The following is an 18528-nucleotide window of genomic DNA, read 5'->3' as shown; positions in this document are numbered from 1 at the left end:
CCTTCCTGTGTCAGTAATCAACGACACAAATGGAAAGGCCCTGCCTAAAAACATCCTCACCTGAACTATAGAAACTGTAGTCCCATCCCTCACACTTACTATCGGGAGTTCTCAGGAAAAACAAGTAATCAGCAGCCCCTTCCCAACAAGGCCCCCATTGAATTTCTAAAAGGACCCCTGTCTCCATTCTTTCTCACTCTAGTTTCAAGTCTCCACCCTCAACCCATAGGATTGCAGGTAATTCACTTCCACTGTCTGGGAAGGCTGCCTTCACCCCTCTCCAGTGCCATGAGCAAGGGTGAGCATCACAATACAACCACTCCAGCATTTGCAGAATCTCCTTTTCGATGCTGCATTATTCACCCTGCCCATAATCTCTTGTTGATATGATCATGAGGTTCCTGCTTCCATTGGGCACGGCCTAAGCTCGCGATATTTCCCTATACATGGTGCCAGTCATTACCTTACACTTCGAACCTCTGAACAGATGGTCTAGCCACAGCCTAGTAGTTGAGAGACTATTCACCTAATTACAGTGCCTATCAGAATTACCTAATATAGCACAATACCAAATGCAAATAATGTTGCTTCTCTATATAGATTTGCATACTATCTCAAAAAGCAGCAACACTATTCCTAAAAACCTGCATAAAAAATGTCCTTGAATAAAAACTTAAGATTGCTGACTCTCCTTTTTCTTTTGAATGACTTTCCATCCTCACTTTCCACCCTCTGCACACTGTCTATGGGCAAAGCTGACTCTAAGTCACATGCATGTCCGCTTTAATCCCTATTACTGTATTTCTGGATATTGCCCACACCTCATATCAAAGATCGCAACCTCTCATTTAAAAGTCATGTCCCTGCAACTTACCAATACCTAATCTTCCGTAGCTCAACTATTAGAACCACCAACCATTTGCATAAAGATCACAGGTGACGCCTATTAAATTAATCTACCACATAGAAACTAGTGTAAAAGCATGGAATGATCTTCCTTATGAGCACAAACTAATCTCAGTAACTAACAATAATCACAGGGAGAAAAAAACAAACCTTGGGTTCCGGAGCAGCGTGCTTCCATGGCTCATCAGGATAGTAAAAAACTATATAAATACAATTACAGTACAATACATAACCCGCATGGCAGACACTAATACCATAACACTCAGGGAGGGTGCAGTTGATTGTAGTTCATTAAGACTGCATAAGGATTTCCTTAAACTGCTTCACATTCTCACATAAGACAAAACTGCTGTGGGTCATGTCCCTCACCCAGTACTGTACCAGTCTGCAGCAACAAACCACTCATCACCAAATGAACAGGCATGGAATACCCAAAGAGATCTGCCACTTGCCACTACACAACAAAGGACTTTCATTTTGTTTACCTTTGCAGGTCCCAACAAACTATGCACTGGGATCGCCTGACATCTGACAAGGACAATCAGATAAGGAATGATATTAACAAAGTCCATCTAAGTAGGTCTGCCCACCATGTTTTCCTCCAACCCATGTCTGCTCAGGACCCTACCACTTTAAACAAAATGTTTAGAATGGACATCCCAGTGCAGTAGAAGGCTAAATGGACTATGAACATAAGGAATGCTATTAAGGGGCCTGCAGAGCTGCTGAAAGTTTATAGAAAACCATAAACTGCGTGCGTCTCTCTCACACCGCTTCATCCTCCACACTGCTAAGCGTTGCATCCCATGAGACCATAACTGCACCGGTTGTTATCATGCACAATATTGAAACACTTTATACATGGGAGCAAAATAAAGACAACACACTGCTAACCACACGCCCAAAAAAGTGCGTCAGTGGGGCTAAACTGGGGTGGCATGGTGAGCAAAATAACAATGGATTTAGCCCAGATCTCTTGACTGGGGGTGAATGTATGATTTATTCAGCATTCCGTCCGTCATTTGTTTGCATAGCACATGCTATACAAGTAGGCAAGCACAAAAGCGCCCTGCATAGGGATAGTAAGGACTACATAAATTGTGGAATACACTACAACCTTACACTGTCTAGCTCTACACTTGTTGCTATCGTGCAAGTACTCACACGCGGCTTCGCGGCACTACTTAAGACACATGAATAAAGAAAGAACTGTCACAGACCTGGGTGCACTTACACAAAGCGAGGCCTGGTGCTTTTCGGGACGCTACTGTCATAAAGTGCTCACAAATGGCCAGGGTGACGCTGGCAAAGTAAACTGGCATTATTGGAGAGTTTTGCAGTCATTCTTAAAAAGGGGAAGGCGCACCGAAATGTTCTCTGGATTTGGCCTATGGGAAACTAAATCTAGAAGCGGGCACACCCTTAAGCGTCAGGAGTACTTCACACTTGAATAACACATTTACATTTTGAAAGCCACGTGAAATATACATAGCATGAGAGATGGTAGGCTGATACATCTCTTCACTGCATGTGTCATGAAAAACTATAAAATACTTTTATAATTTCATGCATCCATTTGATTTTCGAGTCTGGGAACAGCACCCACAATTACCTCTATTAAGTAAAATCAGTTTCGAAGAATAGGGGAGTAATGAAAGACTTTCACTTGCTAAAATGGGTTTCCTGAAATGTGTGCACTTTAGTGTGACGCATCCCATAATCAGCGGGTCACGTGCTGCATACAGCCACAGTACATACAATGATCGGGCGCCTTACCTGATAATAGTAATCCACGTACTCGGGCTCATAATGGTCGGGTCCTGCATTTTCAACACCTAGAACTTCTTTTATCAGCTCTTCGCAACCTGAGAGACGTGAAAGAGACATTGTAGCTTTATTTAACCATCTTGTACTGAAACATTGGATGTTGCACTTACACGAACATAATGACAAAGCAAAATGTACATGGCATTCTTATAGGTAATCACTAGGTGGCAACATTCCCCCGTCTATCTTTTTCAGTCATAATATTTGCTTTAATATTGCTGGTGCACTAGGTGGAAGAAAGAAAATGACTCCATCCTCTCTAGTGTGCACACCCAAACAACTAATAGGCACTTGGTCCGTCAGTGTCCGCGCACAACAAAAAATAGTGTCAGAGTGAACCCAAACTCAGCTCCTGCTAAACGCTACCCATCTTAAATCCCATCTATGAATGCTTAGATTTCTGTAACACCCACAAGCGGCAGTAGTTCCGGCTGATGCTATGGGTTTCTCTCACTTAACATTTAGCTCCGGTCACCATTTTTTCTCTACTGAGCGCTAGTTCCAAGTTCTTTTTTTAAATCTGTTCATTGATTTTAACCAATGTTCCTCGGGGATGGAGGGCAGTTGTTTAACAAATATTGTCGCAGTAGAACTGTTCTTTCTATAGTCAAATGCTGTGCCTGGAGTCAGGTTTTGTAAGGTTGTCTATTTGAAAAGGGCACTTTAAGTTATGGTTAGTCTCAGCAGTACTGAGCATGGAGTCTGAACTGCATGCTACCTGACAAAGCAGGCGTAATACACAGTAGTAGTACATGCATGACGCTACCACCTCCTTTCGGGGGACTGTTATACTTTTAATGGGGGAACTACCGCAATACTGTGCAAGGCAACCAGGCTTTAGGTTGGGCAGACTTCTGAATGTCTTCCAATCATCCGAAGTTTAACCTTGAGAACACAGAATACCTCTCATCAAAGGTTCTCACAACCACAGAACACACGAGGAGTGGCTGAACTAATGAATGGCAAATCCTACCAAGCACTGGTCACCAAGGACAAAGAAATTGTCCTGTTCCACCTAACCCCGCCCTGACTGCCATTTCCAGATCATAATGGATGCAAAGATGGGGCCTCGGGAAATTAAACAAGGGCAGGGAGGATTAAGTGACAGACAGTTGATAACGTGACATTGCTCACAGAGAAATTAAAATCAAAATCAATTCACTCTCAGTGCAGGTGTCAGAGACCATCTTGTTTCAGCTGCAGGTCAGGTGTCAGTCACCCCAATCAAGTTACACGTTTGGAGTAAATTTACACTCTTTTGTGAAAAGCCCCAAATAGTAAACTTATGCAAAGGTGTAAGTTACTTTGGCGAATCAGGCCCAGAGTCTCGCCGTCCGGCCTTTGCAGTTCTGATTTATTGGTGTTGGACTTTCTTGTCGCGGAGGCCTAAGAATTGATACTGCTGCCATTTGTCATGTTGAGTCTGGCATTCAATATCAGGCTTGGTCCTTAAAAGTTGAGCTGTTTATGAGCATTCTTTGATGACAAGAAACAGCCTTATACCTGTCAACTAATCTTACGGACATTAAGAGCAACCAGCTCTGCATCACTAGTGACTGTGTACCCTTTATCAGAGCTTCGCAACAACACTCTTGGCGTTCTTAAGTTCTCTATTAGGGAAAATCTGGATGATTTCGGTATTTACAGATATTTACTCAAATCGAAAGCTTTAAGGTTTAGCATATTTCTCCTATTCCCAAAGAGTAGGTTAGTGCACTCTTTGATTAAGCAACATCTGGGATCCTCGCGGAACTCTGTTCTATTCCTATAACCAGGGCCTTGCCTTCTCTTCTTCCTTGACCACTCCAGGTCATAATGTCTCAATCAATCACTTTCATCTGCTGTTGTGCCACCTGTCTGGAGGATGATGGATACAACTGGTTTCTCATGTGACCTTGATCCACCCTGAGAGTGTTCAAGCTAAAGATCAGTCTTGCGCAAGGCAGGTATATTGCCGGTTTAGCATTAAGTGGAGTTATCAGGAAGCTGGGTCTCTTTTCAGGCCGGGTTCTAGCTGCAAGAGATGGCACAGTCTCTGCTGGTATGTTCTGTGTATGTACTTCACAGGGTGACTGAAAATATGTGATGCCATCCCGCTGTATTTCTCCCCGCAAGGAATCACAACGCAGTCGTTTCAACGACCGCTTTGTGATTCCGCATACCATTACTACGCAAGTCGGAACAACGACTTGCAGAGGGGGGGCGCTGGATGTTGGAATAGTATAATTTACTATTCCAACTCCAGTCAGTGCGGACAATAGGGAAGGTGTTGGATTTTAAATCCAACACCTTCCTCCCCCCTCCCCCGCCCCCCTCCGCAAGTCGTTGTTCCGACTTGCGGATTAATGTTATGCGGAATCACAATGCGGTCGTTGCAACGACCGCGTTGTGATTCCCTGTGGGGAGACAGATTTGCGGTAAACGTTGTTTACCAGTGACTGATTATGACACTACCACAAGCCTCGTCAGCTTCAATCTTTCCAGGTCATTGGGAGTCTTCGCCAATTACATTGGAGTCGGTTGTCTGCAGATTGCAGCCTCTGATCCAATTAGGACAGTAACGAGATCCTTTCCCTCAGGCAGGACGAAAGCATGTGTCCTTCCCTCTTTTACCTCCTGCCACTGTTTGCCTTTGAAGTGTTGGGTTATCCAGAGCTCATTCTGTAACCCATTATTTTTAATGTAAATACCAAAACTTGAACATGTGCAACCTAAGTCGATTGATTTTATTTTCACAGGTTCGTTGATGCCTCTTTTTTTGTACTCTAATTTATGGGTGCTGTGAAGGTCAAAGCTGCAAAATTCCTCAATCTGATTTTGGGCATCTAAAACTGGATGAGCAGCTAATGGTAAAAGTGAATATTTGAAAGACAGATTATAGTGGTATATGGCTGCCAGGACCTATAGAGTCTTGCTTTTTGGCTGTCTAATATGGAGGTATACCCACATTGGTAAATCTAATTAGTAATTGTGCATTTTTGAGTCACCCAGTGGATTTTGTAAGGTGCTCCAAAACATTTTATATATCTATATATATATATATCTAGATGTAGCCCAACTATAGCCCAATAACAGTGATGTCATTTGAGATGTCATCAGTGATGTCATGAGTGATGTCACTGACCATGTCATGAGTGATGTAATATGTGACGTCATCAGCAGTGCATTGCACGCGCAAGTTATAGTGAGTCCAACTAACTATAACGTGGGGATTTCAATGGTTTTATGCGAGTAAAATTTCCACCTAACTATAACTGGTGTGAAACCTATGGTTTTTTCAGTGAATATATATATATATATATATATATATATATATATATATATATATATATATATATATATATATATATATATAAAATTCTATGGCAAAATGAAACCCCTCATTTTGTTCCTTTTCAAATTAAATGTATTAAGTATTACCACTTTATTCCAATCAAGATAACTTCAGGTGTGCCATACTTTTGTCATAAGTAAGACTGTTAGCGTTCTAGTTGTTCTTTAGAACACTCTGGAACATTCTGTTATTGGGCTATAGTTGGGCTACATCTGGCTGATATTTGGCTACATTTGGGCTCTTTTGTCTCTGGTGGCCATCTTGGGAGACTGCATATCAGAATTTTTTTAATGAAATATAAGAGGATTTGAGAAGTCACTCAAAATGTGCCCTAATTTTTCTTTCTTCAGCACTAATAATAATTTCTATGGCAAAAGGAACCCCCTCATTTTGTTCCTTTGCAAATTAAATGTTTTAAGTGTTAACACTTTAATCCAATCAAGATGACTTCAGGTGTGCCATACTTTTGTCATAAGTAAGACTGTTAGCGCTCTAGTTGTTCTTTAGAAGACTCTGGAACATTCTGTCATTGGGCTATAGTTGGGCTACATCTGGCTGATATTTGGGCTACATTTGTTTTTTTTGTCTCTGGTGGCCATCTTTGGGCTACATTGGGCTACATTGGGCTACATTTGGGTTCTAACATATATATATAGCCCAATGTAGCCCAATATATATTTTTCAAAGCTAATTTTCCTAAAAACCACTGGAGCATATATCTTGAGACATAGCAAAGGCACATCGGGGTACCAGTCCCTACAATTTTGCCAAGTTTGGTGGAAATCCATTCAGCCGATCGGGCTAAAAGTGAGGTCGACCGCCCTATGGAAATTAACATGGGGAAAACACGTTTTGGGACCCCCCTTTTATCTCGGCCCCTGCTTGACAAATCCCCCCCAAACTTTCAAGGAAGGACCGGAGCTCCGCGAGGCAAATTTGAGGAAATTTTCAGGCAGATTCGTCAACCAGCGCCAAAGTTATTCACAATAGAATTATGAGATTTTGCATTGAAAATAATCCTAACTATAACTACCGACTGGCGACCGCCAGTAGGTTATATATATATATATATATATATTATATATATATATATATATATATATATATATATATATATATATATATATATATATATATATATATATATATATATATATATATATATATATATATATATATATATATATATATGGGCTGGAGATTCCACACCTTTAAAAGATGATAATGCATTTGGGCCACATTAATCAAATAAGCATTTTGTGATTACCAAATCGTGATTTTTACCGAATCACTATTTGGTAATCACAAAATGCTATGTATATAAGGATTTGCCAAAGATTTTGAGATTACTAAATTATACCTATTAGCGATTCGGTAAATAGCTAATCGGTATTAGGTAATACTACCCCATTCGTTCCTATGGGCCGAAAGGCTCATTGGTGTGAATGGTTTTGCATTAACTAATTTGCGATTACCTAATTGGTAATTGCAAATCAGGTAATGCAAAGCTAAGGGTCCCCGTGGGACTAAGGATCCCCTGAAGCACCCCCAAAAAAAGAAATGTGCACATGTAAAGCTCACATATGCCCTAAGGGCTTGTATGCGCCTCATGGCACTTTGAAAAATGCAGTTGTGTGCATTATTCAAAGTTTGCTCATGGTTACCATCGACTTGAAGTCGATGGTAATTGCATTTTCCTAAATGCACAGTTTGCATTTGGAAAAGGCTGCATACTTCTGGTAAGGGAATCACAATGTGCGATTCCCTATTTGTAGTCGCGATTTTATGTAATCATAATTTTTGCAATTACCTAAAATTGCGACTACAAAGCCTTCCATAAATCAAGAAAGGCTATTTTGCATTCGAAAACGGCGGATTTTACCGAATCGCACTGTTTGCGAATGCAAAATCTTTCATACCTTGTGCTATATTTAGCAGATGAAAAATTCCCCCCTGACTACACAATTTTGTTTTCAGCATTAGAGATAGCCACATGATCTGGAGCTTGCACACTGATTACAGTAGATTTTATAGTGTAAATTAATGGTAGAAAGGAAAACATGTCGCTGAAGCCATGCTGCACGTCCTCTAAGTCTCCTTGAAGCGCTGTAACCCGAGGACCTAAGTCTCTCTGTTCTCTTAGCTTTGTTAATTGTTTAATTCTGCTCATTGATGTGTTGAGCATTGGTCTGTTTGTCAAGCCAAGCGAGAAAAGCATGTAGATTGTGCACTCCTGCTTGCCTGAGTTGTACTGATTCACAATTTTAAGAGGATGAGCGTGCCACACTTTCTAAATGCCTGCCTAGCATGAGCCGAATATGTGCAAGAGGCCAAGCTCCAGTGGGCAACTTGGACCCAAGCATGAACAGCTGTGCACGCTTTAGTCTTAAATTGACCACTGGAACTTGGCCTCTTACACATGTCAAGCCAAGTGAGACATGAGAGCAAGGGAGGGCAGGTGATGCTACTTTACGCTAATGTTACTGCTGGCTCCCCTGATTTCTGGAAAAGAACTTCAGGAAAGGCTCAGCAACTCAAGGACTGCAATTAAATAATTAGGAAAAATGAAGAGGCCTTGGAGCGCTCACAGAGGTTGCTTCTTGGGTTACAGCTCTCCAAGGAAATGCTTGTAAAGTGCGGCATGATTTCAGACATGCTCTGTCTCTGTGTTTGATCAGCAGTGGCTGTGGCAACATTCTGAACAGAAAAACACACTTTTAAATCTCATGGCTGTGCACATGCATACATGTGTATAGTGTCAGTTTTATGAAGGCGTGACAGGGGTATTTATTACCTCCACAGAAAAGCACAAATGAATAACTGAAAACAAACTGACACATTTGGGTAACTCATAACAACCTCGTCATGGCATGGGTGTACTGTTGGATGTCAGTGTCTGCCCCCCAGCAATTTAGTGTGTCTTACATCCTCGTCAAAATCTGCAGATTTTATAGGCAAAGATGGTATGTACCGCTGTATAAAATTCACCAGTTTGCCTCATTTTCTGCAGCTATTATTAACCATTGTAGACAGAAAAATGGGTGATTGCATTATGAATCCTGGGAGAGCTACCATTTGCAAAGTAATAAGTATTTACAAATATTGGTAATAGCTTTTCAAAAACATTTTGCACTTCAAAACTTAAAGTGCATTGGTGACCCCATGAATGTGTGAAAGTGCCACTGCAAACCATCTATTTTATATGGTATTGGGAAAAAGAGAGGAAAAGAGAATACAAAAATACGTTCAATTGCAAATGTATGCTTATCCTTCAACTGTGTGTGGTCAGGCTGCATTTGGAAGGTTTGCGCTAATAGGAGTACACCAGAGAATTGTGAAAATCATAATATTTAGATGACTTTTGTGAATCAAAAAAATAGTTCATCTTTGTAATTCAGAAGGGTATAAGTATGCACTCCTGAGCTTACCTAGGGTTGCGGTTTATGCAGCTGGGCCCATGCATTCACTGCAGAAACTCTGGTATCCTGAATATTTGGTGGGGGCAACCACTGACCAGTAATGCCTTTAAGGTCAACGCCAAAACTGTCAGTCATGGCTCGTTATAAAAAGTGTTTATAACAAACCATGACTGAGAGCTATGGCATTGAGGCTGAAGGCAGTGTGAGTCTCCAGCAGTGCTTGTCTTTGGGTGGGTTCTAATTATAAAATAAAAATGTACTTACCCACTGTGTTGGAAAGTGCGTTATTACTAGTGTTAAATATGCATCTACCAATTGCAATAAGGCCACTAACATGATCTAGGGCTCAGTATAGGTCTCAATGAATTATTCCCATGCTCAACCCTTGGTAGCTTGGCTGCAAGCAGGCAGGCTTAACTTAGGAGACAGGTATGTAAAGCATTTAAAACCACCAATTCAGTTCATAATTAATACACAATATACAATACATTTCTCACACCATTTTACAAAAACAGGACATGTTTTCATATTTAAAATTACACCAAAATTATAGAAATTCAATGTAGGGAACCAGAGATATGGGGTTTTAAACATTTAGCATCATATAGCATTTAGAAACCTACAGTGCCACTTTGGGGCATCTGGTTGCACTTGACCCGGACAAAGTCGAATTTTTATGCCGACCTCAATGGAGCCCTGCTCGGATTCCCTTCATGGTAGGCCTTAGTCGAGATTTTATACTTTCGGACTTAGAAACTGAGCTTTTTCCACCAGGGTCCCACGATGCTCTTCACCAGTCCGGATCTGGGGAGGGTTCTCTGGCTTGCTTTTCTGGGAGCTTCCAGTGAAACTCTGGAAGTTGAAACTCTGGAGATTTGTAGCGGAATGAACCAGCATTGCAGGCCGGCTTGCTGTTGAAGGTGGCTAGCTTGGCTCTCAATGTTGAGTCAGTCCCCTGATGGAGCTTATTTCCAACGTTGCTCCAAACATCTCCACACTTCTGGACTTCTTCCAAACACAGCCCAAGGGTCAGAATTTTCAAGATGGTCCTTGAAAGGTTGGGATTACAATTCCCACAATACATCAGGACAAAACCCTTACCAATCCACTTGACCCACTTTATGCAGGGGATTCTTGGTGGTAATGGTCCAGGTGAGCTCTCATAACCTCTAGCTTGTTGGTAGCCCACTCTTTATTCCTCTTGAAGTAAGTTACATCCAAAGGGCTCTATTTTCAGATAATGCAGCAGGCGCATTCAATCAGACTGTAGGGCCTGATGGTGAAAATCAAGTTTCCTGCTTGGCAAACCCTTCTTCTTCTTTTACTTTCAAGGAGCAGGTCTGAGAGGCTCTGCTCTTCTCACAAATGTATTCAGTGTTCTCCGGGGTCAAGCAGGAGAGCACTCCAGTCAAATGAGGTGCAGGGCAACATCCCAGAGCATGATCACTTCCTCCAAAGTATGGCATAATCATCTCCCAGAAAGCACTATTCTTCCAAAATCCAGTATGGCTGAAATCTCAGCAGAGGAGCAAGAACTAGTTAAACCAACCTCCAGTATGACTCATTTCCACAGCTCTCCCCCCCCCTACCATCTGTGGATTCATGCCTTGAGCCTCCCATCTGACTGGGTCAGAGGCGATGGGAAGTAGCTGGACCTGGCATTCTCTGCCTGTCCTATTCTTTCTTTGAAGCTCATCCTTTACGACCCCTCCCTCCTGCTCTGGCATTCCTGTTTAGCAGAGCTCTCTCCAACAGATAGCCTCTCTCTGAGTGAGCCACTCATCACTTCATCAAAGCAGCCTGGCTAATCCTGTTAACTCTGACCAAGCAGGAGAAACCACAGGAAGGGTGCATTTTGGCTTACAGACAAGATGCTCTTATAACATATTTTCTGTGTATTTTAGGATAAATTCAACAATAGGATATTTTTGGATTTATCATTAATATTCTCGCAAGTCCTTGAAGGATGTTTTCTTTGATTCCATTGCAATATGCATGCATTCATAATCAATTGTATTACTATCCTATTGAGCTAGGCACCGCCAATGGGGAAACTGCAATGTGCAATTTCTCCATCATCAGGGCATATAAAACATCCTCTTATACATCTGCTTATAGTTACTGCCCCTGACCCCTAAGACACCTAGGGGAGACCTTAGGGGTCCTGAATATGCAAAACAAGTGTAGATCCTCACTCCACAGTGCACCTAGCACCAAAGTCAACTTTGGTAGGCACTTTACTACAATGGAGAAAGTGAAACGTGCAATTTTGCTACCCTCAGGGCTTATAAAACATCTTTTATACAGACCCTCCTTATAATTACATGAGTCACCACCCTCTGGGACACCTAGATTAGACCCTGGGGGTACCTAATATTCTGAATGATTGTAGGTTATCACTTTTGAAGAGCCCCTATCACCAAAGTCATGTTTGGGCACAATATACATTTACAAGCAGTGCTGCAACACAGGGCTGATTTTAAAATGACCTCAGGCTTTCAGCAGTACACATATTCAAGTGCGGAAGGGCTGCTGGTCTCTAAACTGCCAGGCACTGTTATAGACTAGGTACTTATAGGTAGTTTGAATCCCTGTTCCCTATTATATACTAGATACTTAAAGGGTAGGTCATGCCAATTGTAAGTCTGCCCTAATATATTGTGTACCCTCATATATGTGGGTGTTTTCACTATGTTTTCCACAATCGGCATGGTTAGACAGAGTCCAGGAACAGCCAGAGTCAGTTACCTTCAGTACCAATCAGCAAAAAATGGGGGTGCACAGGGCATACAGGATGACTTTGCAACAGACTGTATGAGCTGGCACGCCTACTCCAGTCCCCGACTTGTGCTCCCAGTCCGTCAGCGCTGGTCTGCAGCAAATCTCCACAACAATCCAGATACTGCACTAATCCTGCTAATAAAGTTGAGAAGCATGAGAGCGGTGCCAGGATTCGTTGGAGCGGGCTGCCTCGACACTTCCTCAGGCACTGGGGGCCTGTGCCTACTTGAGAGAGGTTTAAAGTCTGCATATTAGGCTAACCATCACAAGACAGCTGGCTGAGGTGACATGCCCATTCTAAACTGGAGTGAGCATACCTCACCTGCTGCCCATCAGCAATTTATTCATTATTTATTTATTTAGTGTATTTTGATATCGCGCACAGATACCCCAACGGGGTGTCCCGGCCCTCCTGTGTGATCTCATGCTGGCTAAGATGTTATTAAGAAGAGAAATGATCAACAAAACAGGTGAGTTTTTAGGGCTCTCCGGAAAGGTTGTTCGTCCTGAATCAACCGAACGGCATTTGGTAGCTTGTTCCAGAGGGCCGAGGTCAACACTTGGAAAGTTTTCCCGCCTGAGCGAGTTTTCCTAAATCTGGGAACAGTGAGGAGATTTTTTGAGGAGGAACGAAGAGTCCTAATGTTGTTATAAGGAATCAAACAGGTGGAAAGATAGGCAGAGCCCTTGCCTCTCAATGCACGGTGAGCCAGTACCAGAGCCATGAATTCTGCCCTTTTATGTATCGGCAGCCAATGAAGTCTACGACGGTGGGGCGAAATGTGCTCACGTAAGGGGATACCACCAACCAGTCGGACTGCAGCATTCTGGACTGTCTGGAGGCGATGACAGAGACCCACAGACAGGCCAGTATACAGGCCGTTGGCGTAGTCCAGGTGCGAAGTAATCAACGCCTGGACTACAATCTTCCTGGTGCTGCTGGGCAAGAAGTGGATAAACTTTTTTACCATTCTGATCTTGGCGAAGCATGCAGCGGAGACTGTGTGGACTTGATGGTGGAGTGTGAGGTTGGAGTCCCATCTAACCCCTAAATTTTTCACAGAGTCTTTGGGCAGAGGGGGAGCACTCAAATCAAGAGGCCACCAGATGTTGGGGTCAAGTGGAGACGGCTGGTGGAAGAAGAGTACCTCCGTTTTTCCTGCGTTTAGCCTTAAAAAATTGTTGTCCATCCACTGGGCGATTGTGCGGAGGCAGTTTTTTAGGGGATCAAAGGTTGTGGGGGTAATGCTATTGAATGAAAACAAAAGTGGGATATCATCGGCGTAAGAGGTGGCCTTTATTCCAGTTTGGGCGATGATATCGAAAAGGGGTGAAAAATAAACATTAAATAGGAGGGGGCTCAGCGAGGAGCCTTGAGGGACTCCCCACCGAAGCGGGCGGCTATCTGAGGTGAATGGGGGAGTGAACACTGCCTGCGTACGGTTGGACAAAAAAGATGAAATCCATTTTAAGGCCGTACCCTGGATACCCTTAGATTGGAGGCGGTCTAGGAGGAGGGGGTGGGAGACGGTGTCGAATGCTGCTTACAGATCCAGCTGCACCAACACCGCTCTTGATCCCTCGTCCAACCTCCATCGTACTGCATCTGCCATCTCGATTAGTGCAGACTCAGTGCTGTATCAAGGCCTAAAGCCGTGCTGAGAGTCATGGTAGGCACCTGATGTTTCTAAAAAACCCGCTAATTGATGATGATCGAGTCTTTCGAGCACTTTAGCGGGGGCTGGTAAAAGAGAAATTGGCCTGTAGTTGGAGGGTTCACTCGGGTCGGCGTTGGCTTTCTTGATTATGGGGACTAGTCGCGCATGCTTCCAGGAATCTGGGAATACTCCCATCTGTAGCGAGTCATTCCAGATCCCATTCAAGGTGTGGTTAAGAATGGGTGCTAGGGATTTGTATTGCTTAGCAGGCCAAGGGTCAAGAGGAGAGCCGGATTTGCTTTTTTGAAGTTCCATAAGAGATTGTTCCAGAACAATCTCTGAAAAGTCGGAGAACTTACATCCAGGACCAGAGATAGAAGAGTTAATGGAACTTTTGTTTAGGTGGGTGTTACTGGGAAAGGAATCGTAAATGGTGGCTATTTTATTCTCAAAAAAATCAGAAAGGCTATCGCAAAGCAATGTGGCCCCACCCCCAAACAAGGCTGGAGAAAGTGAAAATACAGTGGTAATAAATTAATTCTGTCACAATTTTATTTTTCACATTTGGTGTGCTGGCAGAAAGGGGGCGGTGCTCCTCTGCCCTAATGAAACGGCAGCTGCTGCAGAAACTAAACTGTCGGCAGAAGGTTCAGATCGTGCTACCGGGCACTTGGCGTTTTACCTGAGGGCTGACAGGGTGGGGGCCTGTTTCATTGCTAGTGGGGGTCAGACTGCCTGAATCTCCTTGCAGAACCTTGGCACTTTATAAACAACGCAAAACAAATGGTTTTAAAATGTTCTTCAAAACCATTTATGTTTTCATTTGCATGGTTCCTATCTCCTCAGGGTGACCACGAGCAGCACTGACCTTCAATGGTTTGAGGGGGAAGGGATTAGGGCTGTGTTGTTGATTTGATCAGAGAGTCCAGTGTCTATTAGGCAAAGACTCCTGAAAGTCAAACTAGTGTATTACTTTATAAAGTGATATTTGCAACACATTTCAGTTTAAATTATACTATTTGCAGTGAGTGGCAATTGTTAGAAGTAACTGTTTCTAATCATTTACATGGAAACATTCATGCCCCCTTCACCACCGTGACGACTATGCTATTAGTGAACCAAGAGGAAAGCTGCCTTTTGTCTGCTCTTCGTGGTCTAGTGTTACTAAATATGAGTGACATTATAGCCTTTTGCTTTTGTGCAGAGCATACCCTGGAGTGATGTATGTAAATGTGTTTTCATGCGATGATGAAGGAAAAGGGGCACTGTGATTAACATAATTGGCTAGGATCACAGAGTAGGGTCAAGTGGAAGCTAGGATTGATGCAATTCAGCCACTGCATGGTTATCTCATCTTCTCTCCAATTTTAGATTAAAACTTAAAGCTTTGTCTTTAATTCTTTGAGGTACTAAATCAGCTGTCTTTGTCAAAGTCAAAGTCAAACGTTACTTTATTCGGCTAGTGAAAGCGTAAAAGTCAACATGTTAAAAAAGAGCATTCATTTCATTAACATAGATTCAGACTTTAAAACAAAACATTGACCAGTTAAAAAAATATAAAATAGAAACATCCCTCATATCAGTGCGAAAAACAGGAGTCAAGTTTTTTTAAACTACACAAAATACGTTTGTAAAGTGCAAAAGTGCTAGAGGCCAAGTTCAAGGACAAGATATCGAAAGGTGCTTATACGACTGTAGAAAGGGCCTTTAGACCAGCTGGATTGTTATGGAAACAGCTTTTTCCTGTGCCTGGTAGCTCCTGTTAAAAAAACTTGCAACCCCAAAACAGACCATAGTGCTGGATAACATTTGAAGTTACAGTAAGACAGGCCTAATTTGGGTAAAGTGGTGGCCTCTGAGCAGCTGGAGTATACATTTTTTATGCAATGAATGGTAAAAATCACAGGAGAAAATAAAATGCAGAGTATCTTGCTCTGGGAAGTTATCACAGGGGCAGGGTTTAGGAGTACCAGGTTTTGTAAAGCCTAGTGGAACCGCCAAAATCCAAGGGACCAAAGACAGCCAGAATCTCGTCAGAACAAATCAATGAAAAAGCATTACTAACAACGAGTAAGTACGGTTGGGCTTGCCTCCTCAGGGAGAGTGTGAGGTGCCTTCTCACAGTGGGTTTCACCACCTCTATTTCCCCCCTGAGACCTTGCCATTTATCCAGGAACTGTTGTTTAATAATTCTAACAGCTGATTTACTTAAAGGTTTGAGGCTCAAGTACAAGTCAGGGCAGCTCAGCCAGTTTGACAAATCCCTTACATATTTTAACCAAGGGATGTACTTTGCCACCTCCAGTGCTACACAGTCAGTGATTATAAGTTGGTTTAAGTTGATTTTCGGGCAGGCCCATATTCTCAACCAGCGCAACAAAGGGGCTATCAGATCTGAAATGTACCCCATGCCTAATTCTTTATGTAATGTAAAAGCCAGAGTAATGTGCGGTACAGCCAACAGCTTACGCATTAACTTGTTCTCTGCCACCTGGATATCCTTTCCATCCTTATAACCTTAGACATCACATCCGTAGGTTGTCATGGGAATGCACGTTTCTTCATAAATCTTCAACAGAACAGGACACGGTTTTGACCCTAATCTTTTGGCAAAATTCAAAGTTGCCCCTGCTGCTCTAGTAAGGGTATTTATTTTTTGTGCGATTTGAGCATGCCAAGATCCATGCTTATCAAAAGGTACCCCTAAGTAAGGGAAGGTTGGGACTTTGGTTAGTTCTACCCCCCTACAGTAAAATTGTGCCTTTAAGGCCTTATGGGGGCCTAAAGACATAGTATGCGATTTTGTAAAATTTGTGGTAAGGTTTAGGGAATTCATTAAAGCTATAAAACCATCTAAAAGTGATTGAAGGTCTACAGCGGTCCTGGCCAGCATGACTGCATCATCTGCATAAAGGAGTGCAGGTATAATCTTGGTACCAACCCTGGGGATATCTTTGCATCTTGAGATTAGGAAGTCCCTTAACATATTTATGTACAATGTAAACCACAGAGGGACCAAGATGCAGCCCTGACGGATCCCCCTCTTCACCACCCAGGTATCCGTCAGACTGCCGTCCCTGTTATATCTAACTGGGGTCACAGTGTTTTCGTGGGCTGTACGTAAGAAAGCCACCAGCTCCGTAACTAGGCCCATGTTACTTAAAATCAGCCATAGCTTAGACCTGTTTACACAATCAAAGGCTTGGGTCAAATCCATAAAATCTTAGTGCAGCATTTCCTTCTTAGCAAGGGTATATTTTCCAATCACTAACTGTAGGTTAAGACTTTGATCCAAGGTCCCTTTTCCCTGCCTAAAACCATATTGTAGATCAGAAATAATGTTTAAGTGCCCAGGCCACGCAGTTATATGTCCCAGTACCACTTTACACTTAATCTTAGCAGCAGGATCTAAAAGGGAGATTGGTCTGTAACATGCGGGATCATCCCTTGCTCCTTTGGATAATGACTGCCATTGCCCATGAAGAGGGGAAACCACATAAACACGCTGCATTAAAAATTTGAGTTAAAATGTTGGCCCAAACCTTTGGATCGGCCTTATAAAGATCTGCCGGAACCCCTTCCGGGCCTAGGGCTTTACCACCAGATTTAGAAATTATTGCCTTTTGGACCTCGTCTAAGCAAAAGTGGAGAGGTATATCCGATGGACCACCTTTCACATGAGCCTCCGGTTCTCCAATGTTAGTGCCAATGAAAATCTGTCCAAAATGCTATACCCAACAGTCAGCCAGGATTATACATTCTATATTAGAGTTTGTTGTGTTAGAAAAAAAGGGACTGTTAACTACTGACCAAAATTGGGAGCTGTCTGCCAGCACACTTGCTTGTCCTAGAGCCTCCCATGCCTGCTCTTTAAACATCTTCTTCCTCTCCTCTACTGCATGTTTGTATGCCTTTCTTCTGCTCCTGACCAGTGCTTCGTCCCTAGGATTGTGCTTAATGACCTTCAGGAGTTCCCTATGGGTCGCAGAGCCGATACTGTCGAACCAGCTCTTGGCCTTGGGATGGCATGCTCTGCTCACGGTGGTCAGGTTAGATGAAATCTGCTTAGTTATTATATCAAAGGCCTCCAAGGTGGCTCTACCATGCGTAGAGGGGCCCAAGCATGCTTGGACCTCTGTGCCACGGACAGCATATACATTTTCCAGAAAACTTTCAGGGATAACCCTTTCCCACTGTAGCCTGCAAGCTTGATCTTTGGTACTAATGCTTTTATGTGTAATGCAGGTGGTTGTCTCCCCTATTAAAATGGCAGCATGGGATAACACAAGTGTGAGGGGATTATGATCACTGAGGCAAGACCAAGAACCACTTATGTGCTCTACAACCAAGACTAGTGGCGCAGACAGCAATATGTAGTCAATGGTACTGGGCCTTTCATTGCCTACATAAGTGGGGACCGGGGCCAACCTGTTTGTTTGCTGAAGGCAGTGTAGGTTGTGTGTGGAAAGAAAACCTTCCATTAACGCGCCTGATGGTATGTGCTCAAAATGGTTAGATGATTGGAAAAGTCCCCCTGTTCCAGTGTTAAAATACAATTAAGATGGCACTGGGAGATGTTAAAATCCCCTAGGATTATCAGGTC

General features: G+C 42.8%; 1 protein-coding gene across 1 annotated transcript in view; it reads right to left on the bottom strand.

Annotated features, from left to right (window-relative positions):
• The window catches only part of RAB11FIP4 (RAB11 family interacting protein 4), a 1047208-nt gene that overhangs the window by 495373 nt on the left and 533307 nt on the right, over positions 1-18528 (bottom strand). The window contains exon 3 of the mRNA XM_086929407.1: positions 2683-2771. Within this exon, the coding sequence (XP_086785533.1) occupies positions 2683-2771 (89 nt within the window). The remainder of the gene's footprint in view (positions 1-2682; positions 2772-18528) is intronic.

Source organism: Lissotriton vulgaris, chromosome 7, assembly GCF_964263255.1.
Source record: "Lissotriton vulgaris chromosome 7, aLisVul1.2, whole genome shotgun sequence".
In the NCBI taxonomy this organism is placed as follows: domain Eukaryota; kingdom Metazoa; phylum Chordata; class Amphibia; order Caudata; family Salamandridae; genus Lissotriton; species Lissotriton vulgaris.
This window is presented reverse-complemented; position numbering and strand designations above follow the sequence as displayed.